Source organism: Pteropus vampyrus, unplaced genomic scaffold (assembly GCF_000151845.1).
Source record: "Pteropus vampyrus isolate Shadow unplaced genomic scaffold, Pvam_2.0 Scaffold171, whole genome shotgun sequence".
NCBI lineage: Eukaryota > Metazoa > Chordata > Mammalia > Chiroptera > Pteropodidae > Pteropus > Pteropus vampyrus.
Window position 1 is genome coordinate 3,043,689 of NW_011888952.1, and position 20,653 is coordinate 3,064,341.

Sequence of the window (20,653 nt, forward strand, 5' to 3'; positions counted from 1 at the left end):
AGCCTCCAGTGCTCTTCTGGTTGCTAGTTACTGCCTGCCTGCACACCTCTCTCCATCTGTACTCACTGGTTATTGGTCAGTTCCCCCTCATTTCAGATCCTACTTTGTCCTACATGTTCCCAAAGTGTCAACAGCCAGCAAACAAAAAGCATGGCTTACAATTTGTGTCCCGTCAGCACTATCTCAGCAACTTACGTAGTTGCATAGGATCACTGCTCCTCCTCTCTTATACCAACCTCTCAGGCTTTCAGTGAGGACTGAACATTGAAACATACTGGAAAGGACCACAGACAGTGTCTGAAATGTGACAGGTGCTAAGCGACACATCCATCTCTAACAAATCTGGCCAAGAGGTACTTTTCTGCATCGTTCGCTGGAAAAAAAATCTAAGAAACCCCACTAGGGTAAACCCTTGTGAATATAGAGAGACCAGTGGAGAGAAAGGGCTTAGGGAACATTCCCAGCTTCAGATCTCACGTTTTCATTTAGCTCTTTGACTGCAAACAAGTTGTTTAACTTCTCTAAGCCTTGATTTTCTCATTTGAAAAGTAGTTCTTCAAGGATGAAATGAAATAACACATATAAAACACCTAGCACAGTACAGATACAAGTGGCATTCAAATGGGAGCATATTATTATCATCATGCTGCTGCGGCAACAAAAACTCACAGTGCCAGCTCCACAGCTTACAGTCAACTGCTTGGCTCGAAGAGAATGAGGCTTGCCTTCATAACACAGCATAGTGAGCATCCAGGGGCTGCTGAGGCTTCAAGGAGGATGAGAAAGAACTTTGAGAGTAGCTTCCTGCAGTTACTCTCAGTTTCTCAACCAGGGCCAACACAAACTTTGGAGGGCACATGGCTTTGGCCACAGGTCTAAGTCTGATGAGGTCCCCAAAGGCAAAACGATTGTCTGAATTCTGCGGAAGTGGCCATAGGCCAAAAATTCACATGGAACTCTCCAGCTACTCTTGGGCTAAGTTCCTGTCTGAGGTCATCCCAAGGAAGAAAGAAAAGGTTCCTTTGGAGAGGAAGATCTAGAGAGACACAACTCATGCCTTGTAGACCTGGCTCTCATCCCACACTCTAATACCCCAAAACTTACTGCTGACTGAGAAGTTAGGAAACAATCCTCAGCTGTAACACTTTAACCTATTCTTGGGTGCCTCGCTGGGAGAAAGAGACATATAAATATCAGACAGAGGCCCTGAGCTTCTCAGCCAGGTTTAGAAGAGACACCAATTATCTCTCAGAGCTCCTGTGAAGTGCTTTGTTTTCCCAAACTCAAGATGCTCAAATCAACACCACAGGCTCCAGGCTGAGCTCTGACCAGCCTAAGATGCAGAAACAATTTTTTCTGTGAGAAAGAGAATTAAAATAGACTTGGTACCCAGAGCAATTCGTAACATTCATTACCTGAATAGGCTTCTGAACCCACTGAAAGGTAAGAGGACTGGGATCAAAAGTGGGGTGAGAATAGCCAGTCACCGAAGGAGGAAACAAATTAGACTTGTGCTGGGGAGTTTTGGGCCCCGTCTATTTTGGTGCTCTGGAGGAAGTGCTCCCAGAACACTTCTCACTTTCAAGGGCCAGTCTAAGCCCAAGTGAGTTTGATCAAACTAGAACTGATACCATCATAGTTCCTGGATGGGCTTCAAAGTCATTAGAGAGCTCAACTGAGACCCCGGAAACTCAGTAAAGTGCATTTTTATGACTTAGTTTGAATAACATCATTTTGTTTCTTTCCCTTGTTATAAATATAGGCATGTAAAGAAGTTCAAGGCATAAGTAAGCAAGTGAAAAGTGCTTCTCCTTGTCCTCTTACCTGGGTGTGCAATGGCGCTCCTCCAGACCAGCCTTTTTTATTTTTATTGCTCTTACTTACCCTCCCCTCAACACACACACAACTATCAGATATAGTACATAAATGGTTTTGGAAGAACAGGGAAAAAATTAACAGAACATATTTCCTTCTCACACTTTTGTGTAAGTACTTTTTCCTTTACATAGTCGAGAATGTACCATAGTCGTCATCCCCCCTTATCTGTAGGGGCTACATTCCAAGACCGCCAGTGGATGCCTGGAACCACAGATAGCACCGAACCCTATATGTACTATGTTTTTTCCTATACGTACATATACTTTACGGCTTCTCTTTGGCATATTTGAATTGCTAGCATCACTACTGTTATGCTTTGGGGGCCTTAATTAAGTAAAATAAGGTTTACTCAAACACAGTACTGTGATACCATGACAGTGGATCTGATAACTGAGATGGCTACTAAGTGACTAATGAGCAGGCAGCATAAACAGTATGGATATGCTGGACAAAGGGATGATTCACGTCCTGGGCAGGACGCAGAGGGACAGCGTGAGATTTCATCACACTACTCAGAATGACGTGCAATTTAAAACTTATGAATTATTTATTTCTGGAATTTTCCACCTAATATTTTCAGATTGTGCTTGACCGCGGGTAACTGAAACTTCAGAAAATGAAACCACGAATAAGGGAGGACTACTGTATATAAATTTGTATCCTGCTTAACATCTTAAGCATTTTCCCATGTCAAAAAATTATAAAGTATTTTCTATGACTGTAATATTTCATTCTATCCACGGCTGTACCATCATTTACATAATCATTATTCTGACTAATGGAAACATTTCCCATGTTTTGCTATTATAGACACTGTGATAAATATCGTTAGCCCCAAGTTAGCTGGATTATGGCCTAATGAAGTGCTTCAAAGGGTGTTAACATTTTGGGAGACTTGTAACAAGTTGCCAAACTATAGCAGAAAGGATATCATGCTACTGTCCTGGAGCGGTGGTATTCGAACTTTTAGCAAAACTATTTTTTTGTAATTAAGTCCTACTTAGAACCTAAATATAAAAAAGAAAGCAATGCCTAGTTCCTCAGGCAATGTAGATCTTTCCTGTTTGACAGTATACTTCAGTCTGTGAATTACCCCTAAGGCATCTCCTGGGAGTTGAGCCTGGTGTGAAACCAGCTTTAGATCTATCTGACAGCTCCAGCTTGGACACCCTGGTTGGGATGCTCCTGTCATGATGCAGCTCTGATGCTGTCAAGCCCACAGCATCATCATTATAGTCTGTATCTGCCCAAGGTGGCTTTTAGGAACAGGAGCTTCTCTGAGCCTTTCCTCCCCTGTATCCATTATTCGGCCTGGTGTTTACCAAGCACCCGTTAGGGATGTATCTGGCACTTTACCTCGAAATAAGTACCATTATCTTTATTTCATGGAGGATGAAACTGATGCTCAGAGGATTAAAGGACTTGTTCAAGGATCCACAGTGCTATGGCTAAGATGCATGCCCAGCTCTACATGGCACCAAATGCTAAGCTGGCAGAGAAGAGGGAAGAGACTCTGGTGGAAGCCACTGTAAGAGTGCCAGGCTATCAGGGATCACGGTTTCAATGCCACCAACTTACACTGATGAGGATACCCTCTCACCACCAGGCACTAGAGGAACTTGCAGTTCTAATGAGAAGGTCTCCTGGCTATATAGCAACCTGCTGTCACCAGCCGGCCCTTGCTATTGGCTATGTGGCTCTACAATGAAGAGACGAGGTCCAGCACAGGACTGAAGGCAGAATGCTGGTGCTGAGAAGCAGGAGAGAGTTCTCAAGGGAGAAAGACTACACTTCTTGTTGTTTGTTGACAAAGTCTTATACTGCTATTAGGGCGCCTTAGCCTCCCTTGCTGAACAAGCAGGTATTGCCAGAAAGGTTAAATGTTACCAGCTAGACCAATACAGCTTTAATATCCAGTGCAGAGAATACTGCCCTAGCCACTGGTTGCATACAAATCTGTGTGCAGGAGAAAAACACAGCTAGCACTGTGTACGCCAAAGTGCTTTGCAACATGGTGAGGCCACCACCAACCAAGTACAACTGAGGACAGAGCAATTATATTTGTCTACCACCAGAACAGCTCTGCCTGAGGCAATTTCAGACATGCAAAGGTTCACATCCACATAGGCCAGCCCAGCACAATTAGCTGCTGGCACAGAGTACTAATAAAGTCATTTTATACTTTACCTGCACAGAGCACTTTCATAAACATGATCTCATCTACTCTTCACAACAAAACCCTAAGCTAAGCCTTACTAAGTTCCAAATGACACCTGAGAAAACCTGAAGCTTGGAGAGGTGAAGTAACTCGCTCAAGGTTGTAGTGGTGAGTATCTGTGTCAAAACTCAACACGTAGACCCCTCTGACAGTGTCTTGCCCTAAGTGTGAAAGCCTATGACTGGGAGCCACAGTGTGCTTTGCTGGCTGACACAAATCCTCCTAGAAAGGTCCAGGGCACTTATGTACCTAAGTGCTAAAGGCCTACAGACAGCCTTGGAGAGCAGAGGCCCCAGTCCTTGGAAGCCTGTCACTTGACTAGACCCTGAAAAGAGCTCCCTACCTGGATACGGGATGGAGAGGAGAGTGAAGTCGGCATAGCGCTGGGCTTTGTCCACCTTCTCGGAGGAGGTTACACTACAAGACAGGACACAATGTGTTATGGCATCACAACACATACATACCATTCCCCAAATGAGTATTATAATAACTTAAACCTCTTGCTAAAGAAACTACTCTTCAGAGTTGCAAATGATTCCCTTCAGCAGCACTTACTTTGAACAATTAAAAAATGTAACTTCTCTGCCCCCTACCCTCACTTATCAAATGAGAAAGGCTATTCTCCAATACTTCAGCAGACGCGACCAGAACCTAAAGTTGCAGAACCACCTTCCACCTAAGTCCCACAAACGAAGGCATCACAACCTCTGACCTGGCAGGTAGAGTAAAACGAGAGCCAAATAACTGGGACCCTTTGGTGAGCTCTCACCTCCATACCTACTGAGGACACTCTTGAACAGAGTGAACAAACAGCACCTGAAAGGGATAACCTTTGGACTGTTCTGACAGATGAAGGAGAAAGGGATAAGACAGTGTTTGGGTATCTGCAGACAGCTGAACTGTAATTTAGCCTCACTGTGCCTTATTTTCTAGGACGACCTCAGCATAGTTAAAAGTCATTATAAAAAAATAAAAATTTGGAAAAAATCCTATCATTTCAAAACCCAGGTTCCGTTTTTTCAAATTCTGTTTTATTACATCAAGATTTGGTCCATATGTGAAGTAAAAATTGATACACTGATTTTTTTGTTCCGTTTTCAAAGACTCTAATTTACCAAAGATGATATTGGAGCCTGGAAAAACCTTCAAGGATGTCTAAGAGGAGGAGGCAGCAGAGCACAGATTAGAGACTCATGGCTCCCTCAGTTACTATCTGGATGACCTTGAGCAAGTTACTTAACCTCTCTTTACTTCAATTTCTATCCTGCAAGAGGGGGACACTAGAATCAGTCTTACAGGGCTGTTTGAAGATACAAGTGAGGATGCACAGAAAGTCCTCCACACAAGGCCTGGCACGTGGTGAGCCCTTAGTAACTATGTACTATCACCAACCTGAAAAGCCTGTGAACACATCACCTCTGCCCATTTCACAGTGGGTGCCCTGTACTTACTTCATGCCAAACTTCACTTTCTTGTTCTCTACCATCAGGTCACAGATGTATTTAACTGACAGGTACCGAAGCAGCTTGATGTCATAGCCTCTGACCTTATCAAAAAGATGCGTGTCGGAACTTCTGAAACAAAGAACCAGAGGGAGAAGTTGCATTGCACATTCATTCAGAAAAGTCCAGGGGGTGGGGTATGTGTTCAAGGAAGTATAGATGTCACTGGCAAGAACTTATTTCTCTTCTATAGAAGATAGAGGAAGGGTCAAGACAGGACAACTGGTTCTACGAAAGGAGCAGAGAAGGTAACTTTCTAAGAGATTATCCACCTCGTCTGGGATGGATTTCAAAGAGAAGCAATTTGCAGCCCCAATACAGAAAAAGGCTTTTTTGGCCCTGCTTGACTATAAGCCAGAAGACTCAAGATAATCTCCGAGTTCTGAAAAGCAGCAAACTGGTGGCTGATAGTCTTTGAGCTTCCATTAGAGTTTATCTCCCTCCAACTTTTATGACCAATTTTAGCCATGACTTGCTCAAAACATAACAGACTGAAATTCTTATTGGGAGATGGAGTTTTTAGAGATATTTTACCAACTGACTATGAAATACTAGCAAGTGAATATCTTCTACTTAGCAAGCCTATGAAGCAAGAAGATAAAATTTTCCTAATCCCCAGGCTGCCTTTTGATTATTCAAACACAAAAGTAGAATGAGTAAATAATCACCATTAATTTTTTTAAATGCCCACTGCTTTGTTGCCCCTAGCAGTCTCCTTACCAAGAATAGTGTATGCTACAGAAGATGGCCTGGTTGAGGGCCTGGCTGAAGCAGAGGTCGTCTGATCTTAGGGGAAGAGACAAACATTCCTGAGCACAAAGCAGAGCTCTCAGAACTAAAAGACAGAACCCGGGCACAGTGAGATGCCTTCAGGCATCGAGCCATGATTCTGAGCAGCTGAGCTTACAAGGGTGCTCGAGTGCATTCCAGAGACCCCTGATACCAGTTAAAGACTTTTCCATGTGATACAGACCATGTAAAGGAGCTCTTCCAAAATATCCTATAGTGTTGTTTTTTAAAAACATTTGGAAAGACAGTGTGAACCAGTGCTTTTCCTACCTAAGGGGGCCTAAAATACTTGTTTGTATAAAGTTCTATTATGGCACCAAAGAGCTATGGAGCTTCTAGTCTACATCTCTCATATGGGGACTTCAGCCCTTGCCCTGTACCTCAGCACCAGGTGTGCTATGTGACACTTGGCAGGCAGGCAGGCCGTCAGCACCCTGGCCATAGTCTCGGACTGTGGCACCAGGAACCTCAGGCTAGGACATTATCTTTGGGATCCTTATGCGTAGCTAGGGAGGAGACAGACTCCTTGGGTATTCAATAAAGTCAGCTTTGGTGTGAAGATATGGGATGGATTTCAATGACCCTATTTCAGGGGCATGGACTTGGCAGCTAGAAGAAGGGAGTCAATCCATTCATCTGGACCAGTGATGAATATAAACTGTCATTATGAAAATAGCCACCACTGGTCAGAAACCCTGCCCCCAATACAAGCCCAGACCCATAACAACCTGGCACTGACCGAAGAGCACAGTCCTCCTCCGTGACATCCTCCGCATCTGCCCAGGCATCATCTGCACCCCCTGACCGAGAAACATGTCAGTACCAAGGCAGTGGCATGGGGCTCCACCCAGGGCTTCCTAATCAGCCTTCTTCCCCACCAGATCCACCCCTAAGGACAGCCCTCATGTCCTTTCAGCACTAGGTATCCCATAAGCTAGTGGTCTTCTCTACCCCAAGCATCTCCTCAAGTAATAAAAGAAGGAACCTACTCGCTCCCCAGGTTGCTGGCACCCTCCACCCATGCCCCTGTGGCTGGGGGCGGCTATTCTCTTTGACTGGGCTCTTGTTCTTAGTCACAGAGGATGCAATTTAACATTCACCTGAGAAAATATAGTTGTAGCCAGTGCGTCCATATAGCTCCCCCCATCCAGCCAGCGTGGCTGACCTGCAAATGTGCTGAGAGAGAAACAACTGTCAGGATCAGACAATTTTCTGTTTTTGTTTTTCCTAGCTTGAGATATAACTGACATTGTGTAGTTTAAAGTGTCCAACATGCTGATTTGATACACTTATATATTGCAAAATCATTGCCACCACAGTATTAGCTAACACCTCCATCATGTCATATAATTACCATTTCTTTTTGTGGTGAAAACATTTAAGATCATTGCTCTTTGCAATTTTAACACATATAACATAGCATTATTAACTATAATCACCATGCTATATACATTAGATCCACAAAGAACTTATTTGTTGTTGGGTCTGTTTTTTTTCTTTTTTTTTTTTTTATGCCTACAGCACCTGGTCTTCCTAGGTGTTGGTCTCCTATCCAAGTACTAACGAGGCCCGACCCTGCTTAGCTTCCAAGATCAGACAAGATTGGGCGTGTTCAGGGTGGCATGGCCATAGACAGAACTTATTTGTCTTATAACTGGAAGTTGTACCCTTTGATCAATAGTCAATTGGTTTTCTGAAGCTGAAGGAACACTTGGGACTCTCCTCCGATTCTTCCAGGGCAAGAGGAGATATGGGTCCAATAGCACTCACCACAGTTTTATCAGCATTGAGACCACAGCAGTCAGTCTGAAGTATGCCTAGAATTTAATCTGCAGCCTTTGTCAAGGGGTAGCTCCCCAAACGAGCAGCGCCAGAGTGTTACTAACTATAATGGATAGATTTAGAGCTTGTCACAGTGCACGTGTATAAGATTTGGTGGTTTTCATGTGTGTGTGTGCTGGGCATGGTACTGAAACATTTACACCATCTTTTCACTGAATTTTCACAGAGCCCATGAGATAGATGTGGCAGGTGGCACAAACTGCTGCTGTTGCTTCACAGATGAAGAAAAGGCACAGGGGGGTAAAGTAATGAATGAGGTCATACAATGAGGGGTAAGCTGGAATTTGATCTAGACCCACCTACCTCCAAAGCCTGTGTGCTCATCATTACCTGTAACTGTTTAGTACAGGGTCAACACTTTAAAGCAGGAGGGCCAATTACGGGAGAAATGTTAGAGGGCTTTTTTTCTTTTTTTAAAGAAATGATATCTTCTCTCTCTTCTGTATCAAGGAAATGCAGTAGCTATAGATGTACTTACATGTAGTTTTACTCTTTTCCTCATGACTGAAGCGGAAACCAGGCAACTAGCACGAACTTCAATATATCTAATTTCAAAGCTGCATCTTTAATTAAATTGATGAGATCTAGTAGGGTTGGGGAATGGGAGAAGATATCTGGTGATGGGGAAGCAAACTAGTCCAGAATTTAGCTAAGAGCTGGGGGTGGCAGTGAGGGTGGCTGAGAGATTACAATAGAGAGGGGAAGCTGCAAGGTGACACAGAGGGAATAAAAGCCATTTCTGAATGGGTCACACAGCCTGGCAATAAAATGGGTCCCTGGAAGACCACAAAATACTGTCTTCCCCTTCTCTATCTGTAAGATAAAAGAAAGGAAACAGTTTGCTGCCACAGGAAAGGGGTGAGTGGAAACTTTTGGCCTCCTGAGGTAGTGGCTGCCTGGGAGAGGGCACAGGTAATAGAAAAGCAAACTGGATACAACCTGGGGCAGGGTGGGGCACTTTTTCAGTGCTATAGGCAAGAACAGATCTGTGGGAAGGTTGTCCTGAAAGTCTAAGGACTTGGACCAGGATTCTTGCTGGCCTTAGCAAGATGCACTCTGGCAGATGCACTGCTTAACTTTTTCTAGGTCCAAAAGCATTTTGAAAATCTAATGAAAATGATAAATTTTTCCAGAAAAAAAATGTATACACCATAGTTTACCTATACTTTAGGGGTTTCTGGACTCTCCCAAATGCATCCATGGATCCATTTCCAGCCCTTGTTAAGAGTCCCTGTGCTAAGGTGACCAGCCAATAATTAGGAGCAGCAAAGCAGAAAGTTGCAGCAGGGAAGTGTCAATCCCCAGGTTGAGAAGATCCCCAAGACTCTAATGGTAATGGGGGAGGGGTCTGATTTCTGAAAACAAGACAATGGGGAACTTGTGGCTTGAGTTTGAATGGCATGTACTGTCATACCTACCTTTCCCCATCATCTAAGCTGCTGGTATCAAATCTCTCTTCTTTGCCTTTTTTCTGTTAAATCTATTCAGAGCAGACACACACCCCCTTTTGGCTACTGAGCTTTGAGACCATTTCTTAAATTCTTTTGAAGGTTTAGATACCTCTTTCTGTTCCCAGTTCTCCCATATCCCTTTGAACTGCCCTTGTCTTTTCGGTAATTGAGACAGCCAGACCTGGGGACCAGAGGACTAGTCAGATAGAGAAAAGCCGGCAAGTTAGCCAACTCTCCAAGTGCGGCACCAACCTCTGCAGGAAGGTACTGAGCCGGCATCTGGGGGAAGCTGCACCCCACTATAGAGTATAACTCCTGACCCCTGCTACCTACCCTCTTGGCTTCTATTCATAATCCATCATTTATGCATTTTAAGCTTAGCTAAAAAAGCAGGATGCACTCTGAATGCTCTCTACCTAATTAGGAATGGCCCCTGATTCTGCACTAGAAACATCCCTTTACAATTTGCTAATCTTGTTAACTATACCTTTGGCACACAGAATAAAAGTGACTGACCTCTGCTCCCTTTCTGTTAAGTGGGGAAGCAAAGAGAAAGATGACTTGTCCTAATTTTAAGTGTCTAAAAGCCCAATATAACTGTTAGGGGAGAACATCCTACCCTTAAATACTTGAACTGAGTTTAAAAGAATTTTTTAATAATATATCTTATTTAACCTAATATATCCAAAATATGTCAATATATAATCACTTTAAAATTATTAACATTTAACATTCTCTGTACTAAGTCTTCAAAATCCGATATATATTTCTTATTTAACCTACTATATCCAAAATATGTCAATATATAATCACTTTAAAATTATTAACATTTAACATTCTCTGTACTAAGTCTTCAAAATCCGATATATATTTTATATTTATAGTACATCTCAACGAGGATGCTTTATTTTTATCATTTAAAGGGAAATGTAGTCCTGTCCCAAGATAAAGTTGTTTAGCCAAACAAAAATCCCTCCACTGCTTCACCTATAAAATGTAAATTAACTGAAATGAAATAAAATTAAACATTTAGTTCCACAGTTGCACCAGCCACACTGATTTTTTTCTTTTTTAAAACTCCCTATTCTATACTCTGTATCTGTTACTATTTTTGAACTATCAATTTGTACTTCTTAATCCCTTCACCTCTTTCATCTAGTCCCCAATCCCCCTCCCATCTGGCAATCATAAGTTTGTTCTCTGACTTTGTTTGTTTTGTTTGTTTGTTTATTTTGTTTTTTATATTCCACATATAAGTAATATCATATAGTATTTGTCTTTCTCTGTCTGACTTATTTCACTTAGCATAATACGCTCTAAGTCTATCCATGTTGTGGCACGAACTGAGTTTTGAAGGAAGCAGGAAGCAAGCACTTAACATACTCCCACCCCCCAAACTGGCAGAGGTAGGTGTCTCTGAAGTAATGTTTGTAAAAAACACTGCCAACCACACTAGTTAACAGGAGCCTGCTAAGTGCCACATATCTCTGAGGATTACTTCTCTCCCCATTTCACAACAGAAGACATTCTTGTGCCTTTCCCAATCTCCCTCTCAATTGCTTGATCACTTGTTTGCCTTCCCCACTCACTGAGCTCCATATGGACAAGGACTGTCTTAACTCATCGCTGTACCCCTAGAAGCTAGCACAGGGTCCACCAGTGCTTTATCCAAGAGCAGTATCTTCCTGCTGAGATTGCATTTACAAGCTGGGCGGGCATTTTGCTAGGTGCTGGGAAGACAGCAATATGACAAAGCCTCTGCCCTCAAAGGAAATACAAAATAGGAAACGACAGAAGTTCCAACACACAATTAGAATAAAGCATATGTAAGTAGGTATTAAGTAAGTAAACACCTACTGAGTCAGGAGAAGCTAAGGGGTATGAAATGGTATTACATGGCTTGGACAAGATGGTGCAAAAGGAGTCGAAAGCAGCAGGATTAGTGGCAAAGCCCTCACAAAGATTTAATAATGTCAAAGCCTCCTCAGAATAATACCTCCAACTCATCATCCTCCCTCTGAAACTGGTTGGCTTAGGGCTCTTTTGTCACAGGCCTACCAACTTTGTAAGTGCTAACAATCTGTCATTCAGCAACTCACTGTACTAAGTTGTTCAGTGTGGCATTTCCCCAACATATCCAGAAAAGTTCCTTACTTATGGTCTGGAGACAAATGAGTGAGAAACACCAGACCTACATATGTCTATCTGTTATAGGACTTCTCAGAGCCTTTACTATGTCAGTATACACATATTAATGTACTTTATGAATCTGGAGCTTGGGAGTTAGGCCAAATCTAGTATGCAGTATTTCGCATTCTTGTTTGAAAGGGAATGCTTTTCACAAGCACATCCTTAAACTACTGTTCTATGGAACACACTTTGAAACACTGGTTTGACCATTTCCTTTGTAGTTTCTAGTGACAAGCACTATGCTCCACAGAGCAGTGATCTTTAAACTGGAGTTCTGGTAACTTCTAGGAACAAGAAAACTTTCTAAGGGGGAAAACAAATAGCTTTAACTCATTTCCGTTTGTCTCCAGAATACCTGCCAGCGGCTTTTGCGGCTGCAACGTTTACCCCGAGATAACTCATGGATTACACTCCTAACCTTACCCTCAAAGTTTGCCAGGAAATATCTTGCTTTTATTATTTTCTCATCGCTTTAGTATATTGATAGTCTTTGGAAATGAACGACATCATTCTATTTATAGCCTTCTGTTTTCATTAGTAGTATTTCCACTTACAAAATATAGTAATTCAAGATCCTGACAATGCCAAATCCTGTAAAATGTAGCATTCCTACATGTGATGTTAAATTAATGCTGGCAGAGAGCTGAACATTTTTTTTTCTAAATGGGAAATGGGTTAAGATGATCAATTTTGGAGGCTTAACTTCCAAAAACATTTTTCCCTAAAATTGATCTGACAAAGAAAGCCTTTGGCTAAATCCTCCCTTCCTAACTTCCCCTCTCACATTTGTTCTCTCATTTTATGAAAGGAAGACACAAAGAGATAGAAACAAGCCTCATATCTCTCCTCCCCACTGCCCTGCCAAGGCCCTCAACCACTCATGCTAAGACCTACAGCTGGAATCTATAAGCCACTGGGACTATAGCGCATGCCCTCAGACACCTGCTAAATGAATAAAGAGGCTACATCCTTGCTTCTCTCCCCATCTCCAGGCTCCTTCTACTTTAAATCTACTCCTCCCTGACTAATCTTCAAAATGTTATTTTCATCCCGTATTTTCCTGCTCAAGAATCACAGCGGTTCTCCTGGCAACTTGGTCAGCAATCAGCCTCCTGCACTCAATCCCTTCCATCCTCTACTCTGACATGTAACTTCCATTCCTGTCAGGGAAGTCTCTTGGCCTCTCTTGTTCCTGGCTCCATGTCTTTTCCCATCCTGCATACCTTCTTGGAACACCTTCTCACCCCTTCCTTCCAATAATTTTGCTTATCCTTCAATGCTCTCAAGTCAAGCATGGCTTACATCTGTCTGCCAGTCCACAGTGCTGCCCCTCTGTGGTGAGCTCCTCTTGCACCACACCATGACTCTAAATTACAGCATGGTTGCCTGAAGGAGTTTGGGACAGGTTCAAATCCCAGCTCTCTAGCTGTTTAAAGAAACCTTGGGTAAGCTACTTAACCACTTTTGAGTCTCATATGCAAAACAGGAACAGAAATTACACCGAAGGATCATAAAAAGATAGGTGAAATGAGATCATACTAGGGAGTCAAATTAACGATACTCACTAGAATATAAGTTCTATGAAGGTAAGGATTTTTGTCTACTTTATGTGCTGATGTATTGTAAGGCCTGAAACGGCTTAGAACATAGTACACATGCAACAAGTAGTTGGTGAATTATATGATTGAAAGAATGAACAAAGATAGGCAGTAAACTGTCTGATATTACTAACAGGAATTTCTTTTCAGATATATCTCCTCGGGCAAGGGAAACAAAAGAAAAAATTAAAAAATGAGACTACATCAAACTAAAAAGTTTTTGTACAGCAAAGGAAACCATCAACAAAACAAAAAGACAACTGACTGTTTGGGAGAGGATATTCGCTAATGATACATCTAATAAGGGGTTAATATCCAAAATATATGAAGAACTTATACAACTCAACAAAAAAGCAAACGACTCAATTAAAAAATGGGCGGAAGACCTGAACAGATACTTCTCCAAAGAGGAGATACAGATGGCTAATAGACATATGAAAAGATGCTCAAGGTTGCTAACCATCAGAGAAATGCAAATTAAAACCACAATGAGATATCGCCTCACAACTGTCAGAATGGCTATCATCAATAAACAATAACTCAAAAAACATCAAGTGTTGGCGAGGATGCGGAGAAAAGGGAGCCCTCATACACTGTTAGTGAGATTGCAAATTGGTATAGCTGCTATAGAAAACAGTATGGAGGTTTCTCAAAAATCAAAAATGAATATATCTTTTGACCCAACAATTGCACTTCTGGGTATTTATCCAAAGAAAACCAAAACAATAATTTGCAAAGATCTATGTATTCCAATATTTTTGGCAGCACAATTTACAATAGCCAAGATATAGAAGCAACCTAAATGCCCATCAACAGATGATTGGATAAAGAAATTATGGTTCATATATACAATGGAATATTACTCAGTCATTAAAAAAATTGAAATCCTACCATTTGCAACAACATGGATGGACCTAGAGATTATTATGCTGAGTGAAATAAGTCAGAGAAAGATAAATAACATATAATTTCACTTATATGCAGAATCCAAGGAACAAAAAAGAACAAACTAATCAAAGACAGACTCACAAATATAGTGGACAATTTGGTGACAAACAGAGGGAAGGGAGTTTGGGAGGCTGGGAGAATGGGGTGAAGGATTAAAGAAGTACAAATTAGTAGCTGATAGTTGGTCGCGGGAATGGGAAGCATGGCAGAGGGAATGCAGTTAGCATTAATGTAATGGCTAGGTGGAGGGTCAGGGGAGGGAGGGAGCAATTGGGTGGATCGTTTTATGAACTATATAGATGTCTAACCAATGTACTATATACTTGAAACTAAGTTAAATAAATTTTTTAAATGTTGTAAGTACAACTTTTAAAATCCAAAAAAAAAAGAAAAAAGAACAAACAACAACTTACTTGACCTAATCTACTCCATTAATCTTTGATGTAGACATGATTATTATTCCTATTTTATAGAGGAGGAAATTGAGGCCTTGCAGAGATAGGAAGTAACAGAGCCAGGATCTGAAACTAGGCAGTCTGGCTCCAAAACACAGGGTGGGATACTCTGGTAAAACTATCCCTTCCCTACCTGGACTTATCCTTGAAGGTAGTTATCAGAATTGGTGTTTCTCTGGCCTGCTTCCCTCAGCACCAGACGCCCAGTCACCAACATCTGGCTGGCTAAGGCCAAGAACAAGACGACCCTACACTTTGCATTAAGCCAGTTACCCCAGAAGATGGTCTCAGGGAGCGCGAGGCTATGGCATGGTCTTACCTTGCCCCTGAACAGGATCACTGGACAGACAAACCGCCCTCGGCACCTGGCCATCTTGCTGCGGTTGACAAGGTCTTGCAACTTGCTCACTTGCACGGTGCTCTGAAACCTAATACATGGGCAAGAGAGGCAGGTCAGACTAGTTTCAAGTGGACGTTTTATGTGTGTATGTGTGTGGGCTCATGCACATTTATAAAAACCTCATGTTAGGTCTGCATATGTGTGTGAATACTTATTTTAAACTTAATAAGTACTCTAATTCCTAGATTCTAGACTATGGATAAAAGTTTTTCAGGAAGAGAAAAAAGTGCTATATTATAGGTATTAAAACTTAAGTCATCCTGGTTTCAGAACCTTTAAGATGGGAAAAAAGTCAGCTACTCTGAAGACCTGGTATATTAAATACAGAAGACATGGTATATAAAATACATAGCAAACTGAATATTGATTACCAGTTTTTTCCTCCCACAGTAAGATAAAAGATTTCCTAGGGACCCTCTGGAAATCATAGGGCCATTTTTGCTGAAACAAAGGAGGTGAAAGAGAAGCTATTTTTGGCACTGAGAAGCACAGTAGTTACTACACTGGGGGTTGGTAAGGGAACTTCTGGAACATAAAAGAGTCAAGTTTAAAAATGAGCTCCACTAACACCCCTATCAAATCCTATCAAATTAGCAGACCCCTAAAGTAAGGGTCTACTCTCATAGATTCGTCTACCAATCCTTAGCAAAGGGCTCCAAATCAGCCAGTCAGAGCTGGCTGCAAAAGAAACAAGAGGCAGCAAAGTTAGACTGAGATGCTCTCCCAGTGGGATGCTCTCCCAGCTATGCAGAGTAACCAAATAGGAGGGGAGACATTCATGTTCCCTCCTTACAAGGGTTGAGCTTCCAGGTCAAGCCCTAGAGGGTCTTTAACTCCCACATCGTAATCCTTCTAGGGATCCGATTATTGCATGGCACATGCATACAAATAATTGCTTCAGAATGAATAAATTCAGCAACTCCTATACATTTATGACCTTTTCAAGCTTATGTGGATGCTACTGGCACTTAAAATATGAAGTCTTTTAAAAACATTGCTGATTTCTTAATAGCCTTCATAGATATATTCTCAAGCCACAGTTTCTAAAAATATAACTACCTACTATCAAGTAGGGGTCTGAAATTAAAGTTAAAAAGAGCTCTTCAAATAAGAACCTGGACCAACTGTGTGATGATCTTGGAAAAAGAACAAGGGGATAAAAGAAAAGGACTTATGCTTCTCATGGTGTATTTTTCTGAAGGTCTGATTTAAAATGTTACTTTTGTAATCATGTTTGTTCTATTTTGAAGGAAGAAAGAATGGCAAACTTGAAGAGGGTGGGGTACTTCTTCAAGGAGCCTGCAAGGTGTCACAGGCCACCAGCCAGTCTCTAGAAAACATGGCTCACAGAAAACCAAATTCTACTACCTTTCCCTCACTTTCTCTATGGGGGAAAAAAAAAAGTCATCTCAGTACAAAACGATAGTCTAATTAAACTCAGACACCATGAGAATACAAAAGAGAGCACATACAGTACTGCTTACAGTAATCCTTCCCTCTTTCTGGTAGCCCCAGTCCATTTTCATGGATCTGGTAAGAACCATTTGTAGCAACCAACTTTCCCTTAGCTTATACCAGTAGTTCTCTCTAAGCTCTAAATGCCTTGAAACTGTGTTTGATTCTCCCAGGCTGAGTCCTTCCACTGAGCAACTCTCCACAGAACTAAGGTAGAGAACATGCCAGTATTTCCCTCGCAGGGACTCTGCACAGTCTTTTAATATAAAGGCAAAAATGCTTTTTCTCATTGTGCTAGATGATGGTTTATTTTCCTGGTTCTCCTACTCAAGGAACCAATTCAGTTTCTGTTCTCAGTAGTTCCTGTTTTCATTGTTATTATCTCTTGGCCTTAGGATCTTCTCTTACAGTGCTAAGCACTAAGCTGTGTCTGGCACGTGAAGGTCATATTTGAATAAGTGTAGGCTTGTGTATTTATATTTGTCTTCCTGCCGGTCATTTTGAATAAGTGTAGGCTTGTGTATTTATATTTGTCTTACAGGACTGCGACCTTAACCTGTGGAATCTGATGCTATCTGTGAGAAGAAGTGTCAGAACTGAGTTGAACTGTAAAACATCCAGCTGATGTCTGAGAATTGGTGGTATGGGGGAACAGTCCCTCCTCACTCACATGTTTGAATTGGGTACAGAACTTTAACCACTATCACCCAAGGCCTCACCTGTACTTTCCTAATTCAGGCTCTTTACACTGTCATTGCTTTTTTACTGGTCTGTGTTACCCACAGACCTAAGGGTAAGGACTTCATCTATCTGGTAGGGCTTCCAACTGGATCCCTGGTGTCTGCCACATGGCAGCAGCTCAACTGTTTATCAGCTGATAAACATGTCTTGGCTGTTCAGAGATCCCTGTCCAGGATTCTATTCACAGATGATGTGCTAAACTGGGGAGGTGGGTTAAGAGAACCAAACCACTTCCTGAATCCAGTTATACTCTGTGTAACTCAGTGTTGTGTCATATTAACACCAAAGCTAGATATGTAAAGCAGCAAAAATTTCTACTTCTTCCCACTTAAACATGCATATACTCCCCTCTCTTCAACAAACAGGCATCATCTACTCAGTTATCACTTTAAGGCCTTGCAAGGAGTGAAAAGTAAAAACAAACTCCAATAACTCCTCTATGGTTAGGGATGTTCCTCAGTGGCTCTGGACTGGAAGGTGAGACCCTGCTAGACAAGGTGGGAGAGCCATGGTGATAACAAAAAAGACACAGTGGTGGACAGAGCAGGGTGAGGAAGACCTGGCTTTTAACTGCACTCTACTTGTTATGTCTGTGATCTTGGGCAAAAGCAAGTTATTTCTCTGCGTTTCAACTTCCTCTTCTGTACAATGGAGGTGTTATCACTTTTTCACTAAGTGGCTGCAACACTTGAATGAGCTGGTGTGTGAAATCCTAACACCTGCCAAACAGTAGGCACCTGAGAAAGGTTAGTTTTCTTCTCTTCAAGGGCTAGACTGAATCAGCACTGAACTTGTTTCCTTCCTGGAAAAGCTTCTGTGAGGCAACCAAGATTGAGTTCCTTAGAGTACTGCTACTACAGGGTAGTTTGGCATCACCTGGAAGCTTATTAGAAAATGCAGAAGTTCATGCCCCACTCCAGATCTACAGAGTCAGATTCTGCATTGTAACTAGAGCCCCAGGTGATTCACTCACAAAATCAAGTTGGAGAAGCACTACTTTGACTACGGTTGAGCTTAATATCAGAATGTCATTGTACAATCACCAGCCAGCACTGAAGGGGGCTGAAAGGAGGGCAAGGACAAGGAAAAAGAGCTCTTGTTCAGAAACTTTAGTGTAAGGACTTGTAGAAGGTGAGTTTACCTAATCTGGAAGAAGTTATTAAGAGATAGGAACCAAACATAAATAATGGGACCATAACAAAGCCTTATTCTTTACGCTTGGAGATTTCTGGAATTAGGTTATATGACTGAGGATATGATACAATTTCTATGATCTAATACAATTTGTTTTTCTAATTCATTTTTCTCAGTGAACCCTACAAACTCATGAGATAGCACTTATAGACACCCTATTTTACAGATGAGGAAACTAAGGCTTAGTCCTTAAAACTTCTCAACTCGTTGTTCTGCTTGAAAGCCTTTTTTGGCTCCTGGCGGCCCACAGCAGTGGTTCTCAAGCTATAGCATATATATATAAGACTCACCTGGGGAACTGAGAATGGAGCTGAAAATTCGGATTCAGGGGCGCTAGAATCTATTATTCTAATGAGTGCTCAGGACACAAGCAAATAAAACCACTAACACCCACAAGTCCGCACTCCTTAACCTGATGATCAAGAACCTATACAAGCTGATCCCTAAGGACATTTCAGGGGCACTCCTACTTATCCAATTCCAGCTGAAAAGAATCTTACCATAGAGTCTTCCCAAACACTCACACAGCAGAGAGAATGAACCAATATCCACGGTTTGCCTACAGCAGCACTTCTTAAACCTTAATGTGCTGGGGCATCTTGTTATGCTGTGATTTTGATTCACTGGCTCTGGAGCCCGACAGCTGGAGTCTCTAGTCAATTCCTGGGAGCACTGAAGGGCATGCTTGGGGTGGGAAGGGTCTGCTGCACTTTACAGCATGACTCTCCTGTAGCACTCATCATAACATTGCATTCATGGGGTCAGGGGTTCACAGATATTGTTGAAAATAGCTTCTGGAATTCCCTTAAAATCAGCAGCAAGCCGGGAGACTAGGGGAACAAACTTTGAGATCGACATAAAGCATTTCCTGCTTTATGGAGCCTCAATGCTGTGATTATTTTTGAGAGTCAAACAACTGCTACCATTTACTGACCACCTTGTAGGCTGCAACCTGTGCCAGGTGCTTTATGTCTGCTCTGGTATGAACTGTTATCCCATAGAAAGTACTCAGGCCTTGGCAGGCTCTCAGTAAATAGTAGCTCTTATTTCTAATTCTTACAACAAACATGCCAGGCTTGAAATAGCCACTTTTCTAAAGATGTAGAGACTTAACAATGAGAAAAGAGACAAAGAGGTTAAATACTTGTTCAAGTTAATTACATAGCCAACAGGTGAGGCAGTCAGATTTCAGACCTCAGGCTCTTAAATATATTGACACAGCATAAGTCTTACCCAAACTCTCTTAAAGGACACTGAGTTTCAGAAAAGAAAGGTGTGAAATCAGCAGTCTTAGGGCAATGAGGTACAGAGTGGGAGTGAAACAGGAGTCCAGGGCTGTGACTCCCAAACCCTCATTCTTACCCCATGCTACCCTGCATATATAATTTTTCAAACCCTGAAGTAAACAAAGATGCCAATAAGGCCTATCACCTGAGAAAAGTGACTCTGCCACCCCACCCCCACTCCCACCCCCCCAGTTTCCCTCCCAGCTACAGACTTCCTGACCCTAGGGTTGAGCTGTCAAGACCTCCCCAGACGGCACACTCTGGTCACATGATGCTCACGTGTCTTTCTCCTTCTCAGAACTTTCATACTCCAGGAACACGATGTGCTGGGGATAGTGGCCACAGATATCCCCATTCACATTTTGGATCACGCTATAACAGTAGTCTCGGCCAAACAGCTCCAGACATCTCTTCTCAATGCGCTCAACCTGCACAGAGGAGGAAATCTGAGCATAAATAAGATGCTGGGGCTCTGAGTATGAGAATTAGGTAGTTCATGTTCTGGAGAGGTCACTAGAAATTACATGTGCATCTGTGATTATTATTCAATGCCGGAAAGAGACCTGTTGCTAAGTCACAGGCCCTAATGTGTAGTTCATTAACCAATATGTGCTATACTTTAGGAGGGACCCTGAACCCCTTAGTGGTGCAGTGAAATTGTCCATGTTAAGCATCTGAAGGAGAGGATTACAGATTTCTTGAGATT

The 20,653-nt window shown here is 42.1% G+C and overlaps 1 protein-coding gene and 1 pseudogene across 6 annotated transcripts in view; both read right to left on the minus strand.

The window, feature by feature from the left end:
- MTMR14 (myotubularin related protein 14) overlaps positions 1-20,653 on the minus strand; it is a 48,016-nt gene that overhangs the window by 24,002 nt on the left and 3,361 nt on the right. For 5 of the 6 annotated variants that reach the window (XM_011370621.2, XM_011370620.2, XM_011370619.2 and 2 more), the window contains exons 3-7: positions 15,191-15,299; positions 7,488-7,563; positions 7,127-7,187; positions 5,548-5,670; positions 4,440-4,513 (exon numbers count right to left, since the gene is read on the minus strand). In XM_011370621.2, the coding sequence (XP_011368923.1) occupies positions 4,440-4,513; positions 5,548-5,670; positions 7,127-7,187; positions 7,488-7,563; positions 15,191-15,299 (443 nt within the window). The remainder of the gene's footprint in view (positions 1-4,439; positions 4,514-5,547; positions 5,671-7,126; positions 7,188-7,487; positions 7,564-15,190; positions 15,300-20,653) is intronic. The other variant, XM_023536857.1, reaches the window with a different exon arrangement.
- Positions 7,900-8,021, minus strand: LOC111746003 (annotated as a pseudogene).